Genomic DNA, 19,860 nt, shown 5'->3' with positions numbered 1-19,860 from the left:
GTCTTTTGAAACTATTAATGGCTAACTTAATTATGGCTACCTGGAATGTGAGGACGCTTTCAACCCCTCAGAAGCGCTCAAGTGTTATCCCCTCTGATAAGGATTTTTCATTCTTTTCCTCTCCTCACAAGACACCATCTGAAATTGATTACCTTTTTATATCTAAATCTTTAGTGCCTTTCTGTCTTGACTCCTTTATGGCACCTTCCTCACTGTCGGATCACAGGCGCGTTCAGCTCAAAGTCTACCTCCTGTCTCTGTTATCAAAAGCTCCTCGCTGGTAGTTTAACCTTTCCATTTTGCAAAACACTGCGTTTGTGGAGTGGCTGGCAGCAGATCTAGAAAAGTTTATATCGTGGAATGAAGCATCCATGCAGGACCCTGGCTAAGTCTGGATGGCTATAAAAGGTTTTATTCGTGATTTCACCATTTCTTTTACCTCTCACCTTGCTCGTGCGACGAGTCGGAAAATTACTGAATTGGAGGCACGTTTGAATAGTTTGTAGTCTAAGCGGTCTTGCCAGTCGAACCCGATGTATGCGGCTCACATCTCCAGGATGTAGGCTGAACTTAACGGTTTGCATTTGCGTAAGGCTGAATTTGTTGTGCATCACACTAGGACATGGTACTAGGTTAGTGGAGTGAAGCATGGTAAGCTTAAGCTTACAGTGTCCATTGCTAACATCACTACTTTGAATTTCAGCTGTGTGCTTGATGGCATGAACTGTACAATTCATAACTGGCAGTCTCTGTCATTGTCATTTCAGTCGCGTTTGGCTACAATACAAAATGAATGTTCTGCCCTGCTTAAATTTCTCAAGTGCTATGCTTCCTTTGTCACCCCCTTTCCACTTTCTCAAAGATGTCTCGTCAACGGGTTACGTCGTTTCTCTGGAATACCCTTAAGCCTCGGGTAAGATAGTCTTTTCTGACTTTTTCTAGAGATGATGGAGGTCTCGTTCTACCAGAATATGAATGGTACCGTTGGTCTTCTGTTCTCCACTCGGTCTGGCACTGGCTTAAGCCCCCCTTATCACTGCCTAACTGGTTTTCAGTCTAATAGAATCTGGCATATCCACATCAGCTGCCACACCTTCCTTTTCTCTCCCTGAAAGCTAAGGCGGCTAATCCAGCGCTGGGTCCAATTGTGTCTTAAGATGTACAGGATCTTCTATCAAGTTAAGAAGCACTTTGGTTCTGTTCCATGCTGGCATTTCAACACATCAATATTTCTTAATAGAGCACTCAGCATTGGTGGTCAACCCATCATGAATTCCCAGTGGATTTCGCCAGGAGTCCAAACACTGGGTGACCTACCTCCTATTTGACAATTCTGGCCTCCTCATGTTCCAGGCTCTCAGCTCTAAATTTCCTCTTCCTTTTGTTTCTATCTGCAACTACAATCTGCCCTCAGAACATGTGGGATTTCCTTCTCTGCTCCCTTGCCTACTCCTCCCCTTTGTAAAGTTGCGACTTACTTGTCCAAATCCAGTAAACCAGTTTCTGCGTTGTACATGCTTTTGCGTGATGTTGTCCCTAAATGGGGTGAGGAAATCTCTTCTTCCTCTCCATTGCACTGGAACACTATTTTTAAAAATGTTAAGCATGCTTCTATCAATTCCAATCCCATCCTCCTCACAGGATGTACTGTACTGTACTCCACGATTAGGTTTCACTTTGCCTCTTCATCCAGACCACAAAAAGTGCTGTAGAATTCGGATTCCATCAAGCTAGGTATGGTATTTATATGGTATTTCTTAACTATCGCAGGAATACCATATGATTACCACAGGACATTTTTGTAAGGGGTTAGCTATCACCCTTTCAAACACAACTAGCTAGCTATTTAAATGCTGTTCTGTTTAATTACAAATGGTAAGTAATAGTACATTACAATAACCTATAATTTATCACTGTTTCCTAGGAGTAACAAAGAAAATGGTTAGCTAGCTCTCTGTATAGCTAACGCTAACATAGTTATAACCGTTAGCTAGCACTTTATATACTCAGCGACAAAAAAAGTCGTAATGGTCTGATTTGGATATAATTTGGTACACGTACAGACCAGCGATGGGTGTATAAATGATTCAATTTGCAAGGAGCTGGCATGTCTAGTCACCAGACACAGAAGATGCCTCGTAGACGCATTAGACAGCATTACCAGCACTTGACGGAGATTGATAGGGGTCATATTTTGGGTTTGCATGAGGCCTGGTGGTCATATCGTGCAATTGCTCGGTATGTGAGGCATGCAGATGTCACAGTCGCCCGATGTTAGAACCAATGGGCACGTCATGAAGATTCTGGTTGCCCAAGACAGACCACAGCAAGGGAGGATCATCATATTGTGTGCCAAGCATTACAGATCCCCATGACATCTACGCCTGCCATCCAGACATAGGTATTGGACTCCCTACATCACCCTGTGTCACCCCGTACTGTGTCTCGACAACTGGCATCAGACAGACTACGAGTTCACCTTCCCATGCGTAGGCTGCCGTTAACACCAGCGCAGAGACGGCTGCATTTGGAGTGGTGCTGTAACCGGGAGGCATGGACTGATCATCGTACCATATTCAGTGATGAATCTCAGTTCTGCATTATCATGGATGGCCATCATGCCGGCGCCGAAGGGAGAGGATCAATCCTGCCAATGTTGTGGAGAGACACACCGGCATTACTCCTGGCATCATGGTGTGGGAAGCCATAGGGTATGACTTCAGGTCATCTCTGGTAGTGATTCGGGGGAACCTGCTGGCACAGCGCTATGTCAGTGACATTCTGCGTCTGCAAGTCTTACCCCTCATGAGACAACACCCTGGTACAGTCTTTCAACAAGACAACGCCCATTGACACATGGCACATGTATCTATGGACTGCCTGCATCATGTTGAGGTCCTCCTGTGATCAGCCAGGTCCCCCGATCTTTCCCCAATCAAACAAATGTGGGATCAGCTCGGATGTCAATTCAGACCCAGTGCCAATCTGCAGGAACTCGAGGGCCATTTACAACAGCTGTGGGCCGACTTGCCGCAGGAGACGATACAACGACTGTATGACTCCCTTCCACATTGTATTGACACATGTATCCAGGCCTGGAGGGGTGCCACACCCTACTGACATGGGACCGGCAATGTGCTCATGTAATGTAGCATTGTCAAAATGCACAAGACAAATAAGTTGAACTGACAAAAAATATTGAATTTAATTGAATGCTATTGTGGTTCACAAAAGAAGCAACAAAATCACTCAAGCTGCCGTTGTCAATTGTGGGTGTTCCGAAGCTAAAGTTCAATTTCATTGTCATGATTATGAAAATGGCAAGACTAGAGGTGGAGGTTTGCTAGATGCCCCCCCCCCCCCCCCCCCCCCCCACCCCCCATTAACTGTTCAGTGCAAATATATTTGTTTTAGGACTTGCTTTCAAACTAACCAGAACACTCCCAGGGCTACAGCTATCTACACTGTCACTTTTTTCACCCACTAGGCTATTTGACAAGCAACTATTTACATTTCACTGCATCACAGAGCAAGCTTGCTGAATGGATGATAGATATATTTGTATCAAATTTATTAGCTAAATAATACATTAGTTGGAAGCCCATTGAACGTGTTATTAACCAAAGCTGTCTGACTGAATATGTTAGCGAGCTAGCTAACTATCTGATGTTATGTTAGCCAGTTAATTATTGTTTACTTTGAAAAGACAGGACAAATGTTTGATAGGAACTAAAACTGACATCACTTGTCCCTATGGAGCTTAATATCCATCCTCAAGTAGTTTTTGCTGGACTGTGTCATTGCTCAGTTGCATAAAATTGACGTTGAATACTGTTGTATGTACTGTCAATGATTTACTCAAACTTGTGAGACCTTTTCATTACTTGATGTCACTGAGTAAATTCATAATACGATGAAAACACGTAAGTGCCAAAATTATTGGTAACCAAATAAAAACTTTTTTTTTTTTTGCTGTGTACCTTGTGTGCAGACCAGGGTTCGAGTCTCCACCATGGCTACATCTTTGTGGAGTTATTCGTTTTGTGGGGAGCCTGTTCTCCCTGGGTGTGTGAGTGTGCCCTGTCATGGTTTGGCACCCCATCCTGAGTGTGTGAGTGTGCCCTGTGATTGGTTGGCACCCCATCCTGGGTGTGTGAGTGTGCCCTGTGATGGGTTGGCGCCCCATCCTGGGTGTGTGAGTGTGCCCTGTGATGGGTTGGCGCCCCATCCTGGGTGTGTGAGTGTGCCCTGTCATGGGTTGGCACCCCATCCTGGGTGTGTGTGTGTGCCCTGTGATGGGTTGGCGCCCCATCCTGGGTGTGTGAGTGTGCCCTGTGATGGGTTGGCGCCCCATCCTGGGTGTGTGTGTGTGCCCTGTGATGGGTTGGCACCCCATCCTGGGTGTGTGTGTGTGCCCTGTGATGGGTTGGCGCCCCATCCTGGGTGTGTGAGTGTGCCCTGTCATGGGTTGGCGCCCCATCCTGGGTGTGTGAGTGTGCCCTGTGATGGGTTGGCGCCCCATCCTGGGTGTGTGAGTGTGCCCTGTCATGGGTTGGCGCCCCATCCTGGGTGTGTGAGTGTGCCCTGTCATGGGTTGGCGCCCCATCCTGGGTGTGTGAGTGTGCCCTGTCATGGGTTGGCGCCCCATCCTGGGTGTGTGAGTGTGCCCTGTGATGGGTTGGCGCCCCATCCTGGGTGTGTGAGTGTGCCCTGTGATGGGTTGGCGCCCCATCCTGGGTGTGTGAGTGTGCCCTGTGATGGGTTGGCGCCCCATCCTGGGTGTGGGAGTGTGCCCTGTCATGGGTTGGCGCCCCATCCTGGGTGTGTGAGTGTGCCCTGTGATGGGTTGGCGCCCCATCCTGGGTGTGTGAGTGTGCCCTGTGATGGGTTGGCGCCCCATCCTGGGTGTGTGAGTGTGCCCTGTGATGGGTTGGCGCCCCATCCTGGGTGTGTGAGTGTGCCCTGTGATGGGTTGGCGCCCCATCCTGGGTGTGTGAGTGTGCCCTGTGATGGGTTGGCGCCCCATCCTGGGTTGCCCCCTGCCTTGCGCCTAGAAGCTCTGGACCCCTTGCAACCCTGAACAGGACAAGCAGTTAGAGAAAATGGATGAATGGATGGATGGATGGATGGATGGATGGTGCAGAGAATGACCTTATTTCAGTTATGTTGTATATTATTAGTTGTGTGTGTTGTTTTGTTCATTTCTATTTTAACTTTTGATTTTATGATTTTTAATACTTAACATGACACATTCATTTGTACAAATTTGAGTCAGTTCAATCTGCAACATCAAGCTCGCTCTCAACCATACAGTATTGTCTTGCTATCTACTACCATAGCACGGTGCAGAGTGAGTAGGTCTACCACAGGAATATCACATGTGATGTTTTTGATATCATATAACTGTGATATTGCAACGAGTATGAACCACAAGATGTGCCATAGATGTCCAATGATGTCATGATAGTGTATGGTATTTATGTGATATTTCTTAACTATCAGAAGAATACCACAGGAGTGCTACATGGCTGCCATAGGACATTTTTGTAAGGGTTATTGTGAAAATGCCACTTTCCATATACTGAACAGGGACTCGTATAGCTAACACAACACTTTCTCTGTATTTATTCTTATTTCTATACAGGTTTGTTTTACTTTGTATTACATATTTCCTTTCAAGCATAATCCTGAAAGCAAGTGGAACAGCATTTCACTACACAGATGCATAGTGCATGTGACAAATAAAAAATATATTAAAAAAAACTCTTTAACATTCATTGGAAAATCTTGTTTAGTTTTCAGAATATTAGAAAGAGTAGATACATCTATAACATGTAATCTGTAAAAGCAGATTATTTTGTAACAGTGTTTTCCATTTTCTCAAATCTGAAACATGGTAGATTAGTTAGACCCATAGCCCTTTGTTAAAATGTTTATTTTTATCTTTCAAACTTATTAGAAACGAGCCTTAAAACACTTAATTGAAATATGTTAATCACCAGAGAAGTAACAGGACACCACAGTTGGGACATTATGCCCGTACGTTGGTTATCTTTAAACATCCTAATGATCCCGCAATAATAATTCTGAAATTGTCACTCCACAAGCGTGTATTGGCCCTGAAGGTCAGACTTTCCTCATATTGTAATAAAGTGATGCTTAACACATTATAATAATGTGGAAAAGTCTCTCTTTGCCATAGTTCACTGTTTTTACTGTACCCACAACATTTTTGCTTTCATGTTTAGTGTCACAATCCGCTCCGTCCGATCCTGATGTGTGCCACGCCCCCTTCATTACCTCGTGTGAATCACCGATTGTGATCACCTGTTGCCTGTTATGTTCAACCTGTCTTGTGCATTTAGTCCGAGTCTCAGTCAGTCTTCCCCAGATCAGTCATTTTGGTGTGATGTTATCCTGCGGAGTGCCTGGTCTTGTCCGTGTCTGCCCGTCTGTGACCAATAAAACCACGTGTATTGGACTTCACAGCTCCGCTTGCCTGCTTCCCCGTTCGCCTGCACGCCGGATCGTGACATTTAGTGTGTATGTAAATAATTTTGAAGAAGCAGGCAGCTTTCCATGCAAGGTCTGTGTTAGCGTGGGATTTTGATTAACCATCCAGGTCCAGGATGTCGGCATCCTGTTTGACGTGTTCACATTAATCGCTAGTGGGAAAAAAACAAGCATGAGATGCATTTTTATCTAATTATAAATCTGCCATGGGTGATAAAAGAACTGAAAGGAATTCTGAACAAGAAAAAAGCTTTTTTCACCCTCTCTGAAGCTGAAAAAAGGGATGTAAACAGAGAGTTCAAGCGTGCCATAAAACCGCCAAGCTGAGATGCAAAAACAAAGTGGAGCAAACATTTGCACAGGGGAATCTCCGCTCAAGAACATGGCAGCAGTGATCACTGTTTCCTTCAGCTGTCATGCCATTCAAGCCGAAGGCAGCAGCCAGACATCACTCCCTAATGCCCTGAAGCTGAACTCATTCTTCATCAGATTTAAACAGTATCCAGTCAGAGTCAATTATCTCCACAATCAAATCCAGCGACTCTAACCTCATTGTTAATACAGAAGAGGTAGAGAGAGCCCTCAAAAGTACAAACGTTAATACATCTGTGTGCAGACCCTTAGGCACTGTGCTGAGCAGCTAGGGGTGTATTCCTGTGCCTGTTCCAGAGCTCCTTGACCTGCAGCATAGTCCCCCAGATGTGGAAACAATCTAGAGTGATTCCGATTCCAAAGAAGGGCACCACAAAGGTCCTGAATGACCTTAGTCCTGTGGCTCTCACTTCTCTGATGAAGGCGATGGGATTGGTCATAAAAAAACACGTAATTGAAGCAACTGAATTGATATCTCTGCCTTTTGGTCCCATTCGGTGTCACAGTTCAGCTCTGCAGGAGTCTGTGAGGTAGTGTGACAGCTCCTGCCTTGAACTCAATGTCACAAAAACCAAGGAGATAATAGTGACTTTCTACAGCAAACTGTGGCAAATGACTGAGGCAGTTACCACCATCATCCAGGGGAAGTCTGTGGAGATTGTCAAGGAAAATAAATACCTAGGTACAATATTTGACAACCTGTTGAAGGTTTCCTCCAACACAGAGGAGGTCCTCAGGAAACGTCAGCTGCGGTTGTATCTGCTTAGGAATCTAAGGTTGTTTGGGGTCAGCAAGAACATTCTTACAACGTTCTACTACTGCTTTATTGAAAGTGTCAATAAAGGAGTAGAATAAAGTGTCAATTCTCCTTAACCTGCTGGTTTTGCTCCATCAGCCTGCAAAACAGGAACCGTTTGCTGAAAACTGTCAAAGTCTGCTCAAAAATGATTGGTCACCCTGTTAGAGCTTTCTCCACCCTATGTGAACAACAGACTGTGAAAACAGCTCGAGGGATTGTACAGGATCCCTCACACATCCTGTTCCCCATGTTTGAGTGGCTCCCTTCAGGGCGCAGGCTTCACTGTCCAGGTTGCAGGACACAGAGTTGAAAGGCAACCTTTGTCCCCAAGGGTGTCCAGCTCCTTAACTCCCAACATCGGTGATTCAGCATCATATTAATGGAACTTTTAATGGAAATTTTTTAGAACACAGCATTGATGTTTACCAAACAGCAATACACTTTTTAAGTGTCCTTTTAATTCTATATTTATTGTTATGTGTGAATGGTTGTTGTGCTACTCCACGTACCTTTTTAATTGCCCCTTGCGGAAAAATAAAGTGATTTGAATTGAGTTGCACTGATTTGAAATGGGGCATCTTGACATCTTATCTGTTACTCAAATTGAAAACAGGAAATAACCAGAAAGTGTATGAGATTAAAGTTAAATATGTGTTAAGACTGAAACAAGCTGTTCATTATCCTTGTCGTTTTGACACAATTTACACACTTCATAGAATGTAGCTTTTTGTTAAAAATGTTGACTTGGCAGTGCTTCAGAAAGTCTGGTTGTGTAAAGCTAGTGCAAGTTAATTATTTTAATTAGAGCTAAAAAAACACGTTATACACAGAATAAGAAGCAGCCTGTGTAGGAAAAGGAGGTTACATCCTCATCAGGGGATGGATTATTCAAAGAAGGGTGTGAACCCAGTCAATATAAATACCTGTTAGAGGGAAGGTCACAGCATCTCAGACAGGCTTGCAAAGTAGGCAGCATGGAGACCCTCATGTGGATGAAGCTCCTGACTGTCTTCTCGCTATTGTCCGGTACGATACTGCTTACTAATTACAATAGAAGTGGTTACATTTTTCGTTTGCTTCAGTAGACAATGGAAAATTTGTGTAAAAAATCTGTATATCATTCATTGAATGCTGTACTTTGAAATGTTTTGAAATATCTCCATTGATTCATCTTGTGTATTCCAACAATCATTGCTTATCAGCAGGGTCAGAGTGTATATGATATATTATGCATGTTTTTATATTTTTAGGTCAGATTGCGATTACAGCAGCATCATCATGTAAGTAAATGCAGTTTGTTATGACCTACTCAAACATAAATTGTCATAGTATTACCATGTGCAATAAATCAGCTACATACAGCATGTTACTGTTACTTACTTACCTGCAGAGTGAGGAATGTATTAATTACTCTTAAAAGCTTATTGGTCCTTACTGAGCTGGGATTGTTCCCTCTCCTCAGTGGTGTGTGAGACCTACGGAAGTGGTATCATCCAGCCCTTATATGACAACCCGTTTTACGTGAGAACCAGCTGTGCTTCTGAATTCATCAGCTTCACCTACGGAAAGGTGGATTGCCGTATCACTTTGACCCGAGATGATGGTCTGATTGTCAAGGTCGTGATTGACATTAACCAAATGAAGACGGTCCTTGAAAATGGCATTTTACATGTAAAGGACAACAAGTAAGCCTCCTAACTCTACTCAACATCTCTCTCTGTACATACTTATCTGAACATCAGGTGTGGTTTGCTGTCAAGGTGTAGTACAGGCAGACTCTGCCTGCACAGAAAGCCAAACTGGATGGTATAGGTACTGTGTGTGGACGGTAAGCTAACAAAACTGATGCTATACTGAAGCTCACTTGCACTGGACAGTCTCCTGGCAATGTACCAAAGTGGGGAAATCTGCAATCTGCTGTTAGTTCCAGTTTTTAAAGAGCAACCTCAGAAAGAAACATGTTCACTAATGCTCTTCAATACCATGAAGCTGTGATCGTACTATGAATATTCCTGAAAAGGCAATTAGGAGATACTTTTAATGACTGATTAAGATTACCGCAAAATCTATTAAAATAATAATAATAATAGTAATAATTATAATAATTAATATTTATTGATCCCTGTGGGGAAATTGTCTTTATGCCTCCCTCAACATGCTCTTTGTAGAGTAAGCTGTCTGTGAAGGGCAGCCACCTGTTGGGGCGCCCAGGGAGCTGGGGGTTAAGGGCCTTGCTCAAGGACCCGCAGACGTGCCACAACTTTAATTTACCTAGCATTAGGTAATCTGGGAATGATACAAAAAAACGTAGTAACATCCGACTGTATCCATTATTTTTCGTAATGTTTACACACATAAGCCATTATATCAGAAATGAGTGTGATCACAAACCCAACATGTAGCCTGAACATGAATGTGATAACGGACCTGATGTGCAGCCTGAACATGAGTCTGATCCTGGACCTGACATGCAGCCTGAACATGAATGTGATCACAGACCTGACATGTAGCTGAATGTCAGCATGATCACGAATCTGACGTGTAGCCTGAACATGAGTGTAATCACGGACCTGACGTGTAGCCTGAATGTGAGTGTGATCATGGACCTGACGTGTAGCACAAAGCTCACTGCTGCCTGCTTTCCCCAGTGTCACCCTTCCATATGATGACATGTACCTGCATATCTTCCAATACGGCATCTACACCAAACTAATAAGCAGAATCCTCCCTGCATCTACATCCATCATATGGTACAATGAGAACAGTAAGATCACCACCTTTTGGGTAAGAGCTCATTCATCAGTTCTGAATGTTGTTTTGTGTATTACACAATAAATAAAGAATCAGAAATCAGCTTTATCCGAGTACTTTGCAGGTACATGGAATGTTTTTCCTCATCATTGTGAATGATGGACTATTTTTAGGTGGAGCTGGATGACAAACAAGTGTCTGTAACTTCAGGATTTTGTGGTGGGTTCATTTTACCAACATAAATATGAGTCATGACGTGTTTTACTGGTGATAAGCTTCTGTACTATCATACTCTATGTCTGTCTATTTCACTGCAGTGAATAACGACACGAAGAATATCATTTCTGGTAGTTCTTGTTTGACAACAACTATCACACCTGCCGAATCAACGGTTTGTGTTCCCAAACAATCTTCATGCCAAAAGATTTTAGTTTATCTTTTCTTGGACTGATGACTCTCTCTTTTTCCAGGATTGTGATTATACATCCGAAGTTGTTGCCTGTCAACCTAATATTCCCATGGAAACTTTAATGGATCTTTGCCTAATGAATATTGTGGATATAAGCAAAGAAAATGAAAAGAATGTACTCTGTTCATATTATCATGAAAACGTGCAAAGCTGTGACCTGGACAACAATAACCAATTTCCAGTAGGAAACTATTTAGTTAATACCTGGAGGACAAAGACAGGCTGCCGTAAGTAGCTTTTTTGCTGTATTACCACATTTCCTCTAATATACATGATAAGACTTAACATGCTGTTAAGGGCTCAGTGTTCTCCCCGTGGGTATTCAATATGCCTTTGAATATCTTCTTTTCTTACCAAACCAGCACCACCAACCTGCCCTGGTAACCAACAGTTTCAGGAGTTTGGCAACCACTTTTCACCAACGTGTTCCAATCCCACTTTGGACACAAGCACCCAAACAAAGATCAGCACGTGTGTATGCCCACCAGGTGAGGATCACTTTGGTGGGAAATCCAGCAGAAGAACAGGATGTGGGGATCGTACAGTACAAGGATTCACAGGATATTGTTAGGGGACGCGGCAGAATGAAAATATGCTATTTTGGCTCAGAGGAAAATTGGGTTACTGGCCATAATGACTGCAGATTGAGACCATTATACTTTCAAGAAACACCTCAAAACCCATACATTCCAGGAACACCTATATAGCCTGATACAACTTAATGTTCCCTGAATGTTATTAATGTTGCACTTTCTGCTCATTGAATAGTTGCCTCATTAGGCTCTTGCCTTGTTTGGAAGATGTTGTGTAGCTATTGTTCCAGTACTGCTTACACTTGTACCTGGCCATTCATTGGAAGCTCAGCCTAGTTTCACTTATGCCTAGTCAGCTACCTGACAGCACGTATGTTAATAATGTGGTATTTGCCTCACTTGTACATCACTTTAGGCAAAATGACCTGCTAAATAAAATTCATGTAAATCTGTACTGTTCAAACCTCACAAGAACACTGTCACAATGTTGCTTGTTAGGGACGGTTCTGAATGACCTTCAAGGGCTACAGAACTGTGTGGCTGTGAAGGACTGCCCATGTACATACGCAGGAAAGTTATATGAGCCCAACGCACAGAGAAGAAAGAAATGCAGATCATGGTAAGGGACCAAATGACGTCGTGTCTGCTGCTAATGATAACCAGCTAACAAGGGTAAAGACATCTCATCTTTCATACAGCACATGTGAGAGTGGAAAATGGAATTGCATCGAACAGCCCTGTCCCTCAACCTGCGCAATCACAGGAGAGTCTGTGAAGACTTTTGATGGTGTTCAGTACAGCCTGCCTGGATGGTGCACTTATGTAGCCTCGGTAGGTGTGGAAGAGAAGTACAGGTGCAACTGCGGCTGCCCCATTAAGAATGCAGAGCCCCACAGAGAATACAGAAACTGTATTAGTATCATGTCATCTTTATTTTGAACAGGGGAGCACATGGACTTTATCCATTCAACTGACAAAGGAAACCGCTTCCATCGAAGAAGTTTCTCTAAGAATTCAACAGGTGTGTATATTGGCTCTTTAGCTGTGTTAAGAGATGAAATATCATTTACCATGTCATACTTAACTCATCAATGTCAAATTCTAATTGCAGGAAACTTATACATTCAGCAAGATGAGTGTGAGAGTTGATGGGGAAGATATCAAGGATTTCCATCAGACTGGTCTGTACTACTTCCTGATGCTATTAAATGCATTGTATCATATACCACTCAACACGGAGGTTATTCTCTGGAATAGTCTAGCTAGATTGATTCACAGTAATAAGAATATATATTAATATTACCGTACCTTTTTAAGCAATGAACAGTAAACTTTACACTGCACTGCACCCCCCTTGGGGGGGGGTGGGGGGTGGGGGGTGCGCTTATGTGCACTGATACCTTCACATGTAGGGAGTACATTGTAGGAACTGGAAAAAAACACCTGAGCAACATAAGCACATGGTCACTACACCTTACAACATAAAAAGTCGTGACTTGCAACAGGGGAGGGAAATGGGGAGGTGGAGGTAATCCAGCATAGACACACAGCCATCCGGTCCTGCAGCCATAGGCGCTGGTCACAGACCCGCCTGTTCACGCTGGGGGTGTGAAGCGACAAAGGCCTGTTATGGGGGGAGGGGGCGATGAGTGCGTATCTGTACGTATGTATATGTGTGTGTGTGTATCCAGGTGTCCTTGGGATTGGGGGAGAGGAATGCTTACTTTATAGATTCTGTTAAAAGTTTACAAGCTCAAAAATGTGGGCTGAACTAAACATACGGCACAAATCTTTGACATCTTGCTTTGTGTGTAGCCTAAGGGCTGGTTTATATTTCACCTTTGCGATGCATCCGCTTATGCATCATGGTCACCACGCATATCCTGCGGTCATTGCATTGTAGTTCAAGTATGTCTTGCTGCGACATGCCCATATCCAACCTGACCTATCATATGTCACCTTACAAGCCTGACCATAGTGCCATTCATTCAAGAAGCATTTTGCGGCAGTAATAATGCCAAAATTCTTTTTTATTGTTTAGTTACTTAGGGTTAAGGTTAGGGTTGAGTAGGGGTTAGGGTTAGGGTTAGGTGAGCCCAGCTCCCCTTAGCTCCACCGTAATTCGAACCACTTACACTAGAAAATGTTGATAAAAAGTACAGTGTAGTTAATACATAAACCAGTATCATAGTTCTGCATTATTATTCCCATTAGTGCACGGAGTAGAAATATGCCCTCGAGAGAGTTGGTTTCTACTCTCTTAGCAACATAACATGCTTTGCAATTTTAATGATTGATCCTTTTCAAGATTATTTTATATAGTATATTTTCATCCTTGCTGTTAAATCACTCATTGACAGCTTGTTAGAAATTAATCGTAAACACCATTTTGCCTTATAACTATTACAGAATTTATCAAAAAAAATAAATAAAATCACACCACGCAATATCGTGCAGTTCAAAATACTTGCTACTACAAGATATCTAACAACACACGACATTCAGTATGAGGTAATAAAGTGATGTGTGGCAGAGTAAAGCACCAATATGAAGCGGTGCAGTTGGTAGAATACAGAGAATACTGCAGTAATATTACAGAATTAGTAACTCGCTGTGGAAGCAGCACCTGCAACTAAGATCAGAAACGAAGGAGCCGACCAAGATGATTTTCTGCACCCCAGTGGACATAACTCTTAATCCTCCAGATTGACATAAACAACATGTGCAAGTACGAGCAGCAACACTGCTTATGTAACAACAGTGCAAAGACGCGTACGTGTTTGTGAGTGTCGAGTATCAACCAGCCCTAAGCCTACAACAAAGGCGATATGTGCCAGTCAGTCACTATCAGACTGGGTTGTTTTTTATGTTTTCATCAATTATGTCATCAAATCGCATGAGCCTACCACAGGCATGCTAAACTTCATCCATTGTTTATTAGCATATCTGTCTGCTGCTCAAGTTCGATGTAACATCTAATTTAAATGACCCATCAATAAGTGAATTAATAGGAGGTACAGCAGGGGTGGGCACTCTTATCCAGAAATGGCTGTTGGGTTTTCCCTGCAACTCCCTATTTAGATTACTAATTAGAGGACTGATTGGCTGAGGAGTCCTCAGACTTGGGTTTCAACTGATTACATCTGTCACCGATCATCTGCCTGACACTGTCATGTAAGGCTCCTCAGAGGATCAAGCAAATCAGGGTTACTGCATGAGGCCTGCACACAGCAACAAGCAGCTGCTACTAGTAAAGACTTAAGAATTGCCACTTTGAGAAAGACTAAAGCAGAAACAAAGACTGGTGCCGAATATTGTTGATAGATTAGATAACTGTAACTGAAATGTATCCAAACACTATTGTCCTTAGTTGTTTTGTGGTTGAACTTTTCCTGCTGTCCTATTTAAACCTGTGCTAACTCATTTCTGTTGGTGTTCTTCTCAGAAAATGTGACAGCATTCTGGCAGTCTTCCACATATGTTCAACTGCACACTTCATTTGGCATGAACGTTCAAGTCCAAGTATCGCCAAAAATCAAAGTCTACATAACATCACCATTAACTGAGAATGGCCAAACTAAAGGTATGATTTGTCTTATCACGAGAATTCATTATTTCCTTTTTTCCCCTCTTAAGTATCTAGATTTACATGTGTACATGTATGTCCTTCAGGAATCTGTGGGAACTACAATGGCAACACCAATGATGAATATATTTCGTCCTCTGGAATAATGTTGAGCTCTTCCGATGCGTTTGCCAAGTCCTGGTCGCAGGGCGACTGCCCGGACAAAGACAAGAAAGACTGCTCTTCCATAGACACAGGTAGCAAAACAATTTGTGGGCTTGGGGAAAAAACACCATGTTAATATTTACTATTTAACATAAAGTAGCAGACCATAATATGCTATTTTGATTTTTGCAGAAGCCTGCCAGTATCTGAAGGATCCCACAGGAATATTTGCTAAGTGCCAAAGTGTGGTGCCATCTGAACAATATTTCCAGGTAAGAGCAACACTAAGTTATGACAAGCCTAACTGTGTATAGGAGCTCTCACACCACAGGAACTTTTTTCCAAAACCAGAACCTTTTTCCAGAAAAAGGAACTTTTGTCACATTTACTTTAACATGCATTTACTTTATCAGCACAACAAACGGGATCTGGGTTTACTTTTAATTATTTATTAGCCAATTACATCGCTTCAACATAGCTGAGGGCGGAGTCCGGCATGATTTGGTCTGACTGCTTCATACACAGGGAGCTTCTTTTTTGTTAATCATATCAGCAAAGGTTTCAGCTGTGTGTGTGTGTGTATGTGTGTGTATATACATAGTTGATTGTTGTTGCCAAGTTTGGACCCTCTTTGAGCTATGTTTGTAATCGTTCACACTAATTAAAGTTTACCTATTATGCTCAAGGGGTGTCTTCATCATAATGTTATTTTTGTATTAGTATTGTATTAGTTTTAAAGTCTACACTAGAAAAGTACTTAGGTTCTTACAAAAATTGTATTACTTCATAGCCATTTGAAATAGTGATTACTTTAAAAATGCAAACAAGCCTAAGGAACTATGAGACATGTTTTTGAACTGTTCAAGTGGTGATTCCCATTTAGTCACATCAGTTACTAACAGAAAAAAAAACAAATAAGTGTTTACATTTTTGCTAAATAGTCATGTCAAACTGGAACAACAATGTAGACTTTAGACTTGACTTCAACTCTAATTTTGTGATTCGTGAACATCTCTGCGTTGTAGTTCCTTTGAGGCAGTTCTGAAACCCATTTTCAGTACCTACTCAAATCTCAGTACTTTTCCTAAGAAAATGAGGGGCTTACAGTGATATCTTGCTGACTGGTTGACCACAAACACAGCCTCTCACTTGGAAGTTATGTGGAAGTGTGGGAAAAATAGACATGATTAGCGGAGCAAAAATTGCTTCTCCATATTGCGTCTCCATATTTCTGCATCAGAATATTCGATTAATATTCAGTATACTTTTGTCTAATATCACCGGTGTCGGCATGCAACTTGCCAGCGCTATGACTTTATAGTGAAATAACTTTAAACCTTTTTGTATTCTGTGGAAAACGAAAGACGGATCTGCTGGCCAGATTTTAGATGAATCATGAACATGTCATATAAATGGAATATATTTAAAAAAAAATGTGTCCCATTTTGATAGGAACCCCCCCCAATAACTAACAAATAACCAGACAAAACAACTTGATAATTATCCTTTGTCTTGGGGTGGCGGTGTGGTTTTGAATTATGTGTGAAGTTTAACCTAGAAGCTATTTGTGTCTCCCATGCTGATTGAGCATAAAGGTCCCAGTTCTGTTGTGCAGTGTGAAAGCGACATGTGGAAGTGGTCACGAGCTTCATAAGTTCCAGGTTGACATAGTCGAGGAACCAGGGACCAGGTTCCAGAACTCTGGTGTGAAAGTGCCTTATGTGACTTAGTCTAACTTAGTGGGTTTTTTGGGGGAAGCTGTCTGTTCAAATCAGTCTGTTCAAAAACCACCGAAATGCACATGAAGCCGCCCATACAATTTGATCAGTTGTTCTGTATTTTTGATAAAACGATAATTACTTAAAAGCAGGGATAGGTTACTCAACGCCTATTCTCAACACTGATTCAAAGCGATGCTCAGCAGCCTGACTTGAAACTGTATCATCCTGTGATCTTTGGAAACAAAGCTTTGTTTCTTGGAAACGTGAAACATGTTTCAAAAATGGGACGTGTTTATCCTATGAAATGCCATCGGGGAATAAATCATAGTAATTGGACTGACAAGTCTCTTTTTAAATGTTGGCAATTCAATTATTACTAGTTACAATGTCTATTTTAGATTACTGTTACTAGTAGCCTACTCATGTACTTTTAGTTATCTATAATTACGTTACAGGTATCTTAAACTGTTTAACATTTTGGATATCTAAAACAGACATTATTACTATTAATAACCGAAATGTAGACATCTAAAAAGAGAACTGTTACTATTAAGAATGTAATTTCAGATATCTAGAATTCGCATTTGAGGTATATAAAATGGAATTGTTGCCTTCTCAAATGAAAACTGCAATACAGATGAACTGGAAAAGGGATGCCATTCCTTCTTCTAAGAACTGTATTATGGATGTCTCAGATGCTCATTTGTACTTGTAAGAATTGAATTAGAGATATCTGAAATACTTGATTGTATTAGTAAGAATTACAATGCATATATCTAAAATTACTATTCCGCCAACTATTTAATGTTAAAACGGCTTGTCATTGAAATGTGGGTTGTACATCTCATTCATCTGGATGATACAGTGGGGAGATAGGCAGGTACGTCCTGTTTAGCGCTGCTCACATCTACTGAAGGCCAAAAAGGCACATTCTTTATGTGTCAACACATTATTACACGTTAACAAGTTTTGAGCCTGTTAATGCTTAAAACCTAACATGGTTTGAGTCTGACCCTTTTGGCATTCCATACTAGGGGAGTATTCAGTTCTTTCCGTAATCCAGTGTGTTCTCTACGTTAGTAGTGATGGGAAGTTCGGCTCAATTAACTGATCCGATTCTTTCAAACTGTCCGTTGTAATGAATCGATTCTTAAACCGATTCTGTGATTCACTTTTTTTTTTTCGTCTTTTTTTGTGTCTGAATCATGGGATCGGATAATAAATCTGTCTCAAGGTTACGTTATTTGACTGAATGATAGCACTGGTGTTCAACAAAAATGTTCAGCTTTACTATTCACAATAAAAAAACAATATATACTGTAAAAAGCAGAAAGGGTGTCGATGCTGAATAAAAACGCGTGTATATGTAGTTCTTATTTTCTTTACTTAAGCCAAATTCATGTGCATGGGTATCAAGGACTACATCACAGTTAACAACTGCAATATTACCAATACAATCACGCATACACATACACATACAATGAGCATGACTAAACTTGCATACGTTGTTGTGTAAACATCAAAGTTAATAAATATCTTAGTTTGTTCTTTGATGAAAGACATAGTTTTATTATACAGAAATGCAATGATTTACTGTTGTGATTAAATGATGAAGAGCTGCGTTTATGTTATTCCTTTTAACAGCGTAACTGCATTTCCGCAGTAAACGCCGCGAGGGCTCTTGGGATCGGTTCGCTAACTGTTAACCGAATTCGTTTGAGTCACCGACAGAGTGTCCGAAAACTCGCAAGTTCGATTTGTTCATCGAACGTTCTCTCGGGTTTTTTGGAGTCAGCGAGTTAGAGACCAGGTACTCGGCCGTTCTCGGCACCAGACGGAAGTCTACTAACGCAAAAGTGACGAATGTAAGTGACGAACATACTGTAAGAATAAATCTAGTGATAAGACAAGCGCAGACGGAACATGAAAAATAAATCCGATATCGCGGGGGATGCTTTTGGATGTTGAATAGCCAAAGATCAGTTTTAAAAATGTTTTAAAATGATTTTAAAAAATCGATTCGTTCAGACTTACGAGTCGGTTCAACCCGTTTACTAAAAAAACCGAGTTAAAAAGAATGATTCGTTCGCGAATCGGCCATCACTATACGTTAGGTATATTTCACAGCTGCGTGGTCCATACATGCTGTCTGTTACTGCTTATATATATTTTTTAATATATAGACATAACAACAGTGGCATGAATTGACAAATAGCATTAAGTTAATACAAGAAAAGACACCAGGCAATTGGATAGATTTCAACATTACAGTAAAATCAGCAAAACAGTCCGTTATATCCAGAGTTGCTGTTTGCCCAGAATACAACCACAGGACACCATTTACTCATGCCACACCCCAGAAGACACACTTGTGGTATAGATTGTTATATTGTACATGTAGTAATCCAACTTTACCTGAGCAGATGCGTGACTATTAATAATTCCGACTACGTATCTGCGCTGGATATCACCGGCACGCCACGCGCCTTGTAGGCGGAGCCTGTATGTCCGTTATAGCTGAACAAAACTACAGCCAAAAGCGGCCTTGGGGACCAAATTGTTTGTCCGTTATAAGCAAAATTCCGTTATATGCGAGTCCCCTATATCCGATGCTTTTTCTGCATGTTCTTCAAGGCGCACGGCCGGGACCAGCGGACCTCGTCCGTTATAGACAATATTCTGTTATAAGCGAGTCCACTATGGGATTTTACTGTACTATTGTATAGAGAGGGAGAAAAAAAGTATCAATAAAAAAGGAATAGATACTAGGGATATTTGTGTAGCACTATATATCATTTATTAGATCATATAATGATTCTGCACATTACTGCTTAAAAATTCAGTACTCCATGATTTCGGAGAAGCCATTTCACAGATTGTGGTGGAGTTGTGTTTAATTCTGCATTAGCACTGGTGCAGGTCACACTTAAACAATTCTGGCTTTTGCAGAATACAGAGCAAAAAAAGTGAGA

The 19,860-nt window shown here is 41.7% G+C and overlaps 1 protein-coding gene across 1 annotated transcript in view; it reads left to right on the top strand.

The window, feature by feature from the left end:
- Positions 1–8,636: 8,636 nt before the first annotated feature.
- LOC111853411 (uncharacterized) overlaps positions 8,637–19,860 on the top strand; it is a 36,064-nt gene continuing 24,840 nt past the window's right edge. The window contains exons 1-16 of the mRNA XM_072700102.1: positions 8,637–8,710; positions 8,935–8,964; positions 9,147–9,369; positions 10,333–10,468; positions 10,609–10,654; positions 10,753–10,826; positions 10,906–11,131; positions 11,267–11,392; positions 11,936–12,056; positions 12,136–12,268; positions 12,381–12,458; positions 12,549–12,618; positions 14,883–15,020; positions 15,110–15,259; positions 15,360–15,439; positions 18,604–18,753. Of these exons, the coding sequence (XP_072556203.1) occupies positions 8,659–8,710; positions 8,935–8,964; positions 9,147–9,369; positions 10,333–10,468; positions 10,609–10,654; positions 10,753–10,826; positions 10,906–11,131; positions 11,267–11,392; positions 11,936–12,056; positions 12,136–12,268; positions 12,381–12,458; positions 12,549–12,618; positions 14,883–15,020; positions 15,110–15,259; positions 15,360–15,439; positions 18,604–18,753 (1,833 nt within the window). The 5' untranslated portion in view covers positions 8,637–8,658. The remainder of the gene's footprint in view (positions 8,711–8,934; positions 8,965–9,146; positions 9,370–10,332; positions 10,469–10,608; positions 10,655–10,752; positions 10,827–10,905; positions 11,132–11,266; positions 11,393–11,935; positions 12,057–12,135; positions 12,269–12,380; positions 12,459–12,548; positions 12,619–14,882; positions 15,021–15,109; positions 15,260–15,359; positions 15,440–18,603; positions 18,754–19,860) is intronic.

This window comes from Paramormyrops kingsleyae, chromosome 1, assembly GCF_048594095.1.
Source record: "Paramormyrops kingsleyae isolate MSU_618 chromosome 1, PKINGS_0.4, whole genome shotgun sequence".
NCBI classification, from domain to species: domain Eukaryota; kingdom Metazoa; phylum Chordata; class Actinopteri; order Osteoglossiformes; family Mormyridae; genus Paramormyrops; species Paramormyrops kingsleyae.
Note: the sequence above shows the minus strand (reverse complement) of the source record. Positions and strands in the feature narration are given on the sequence as shown.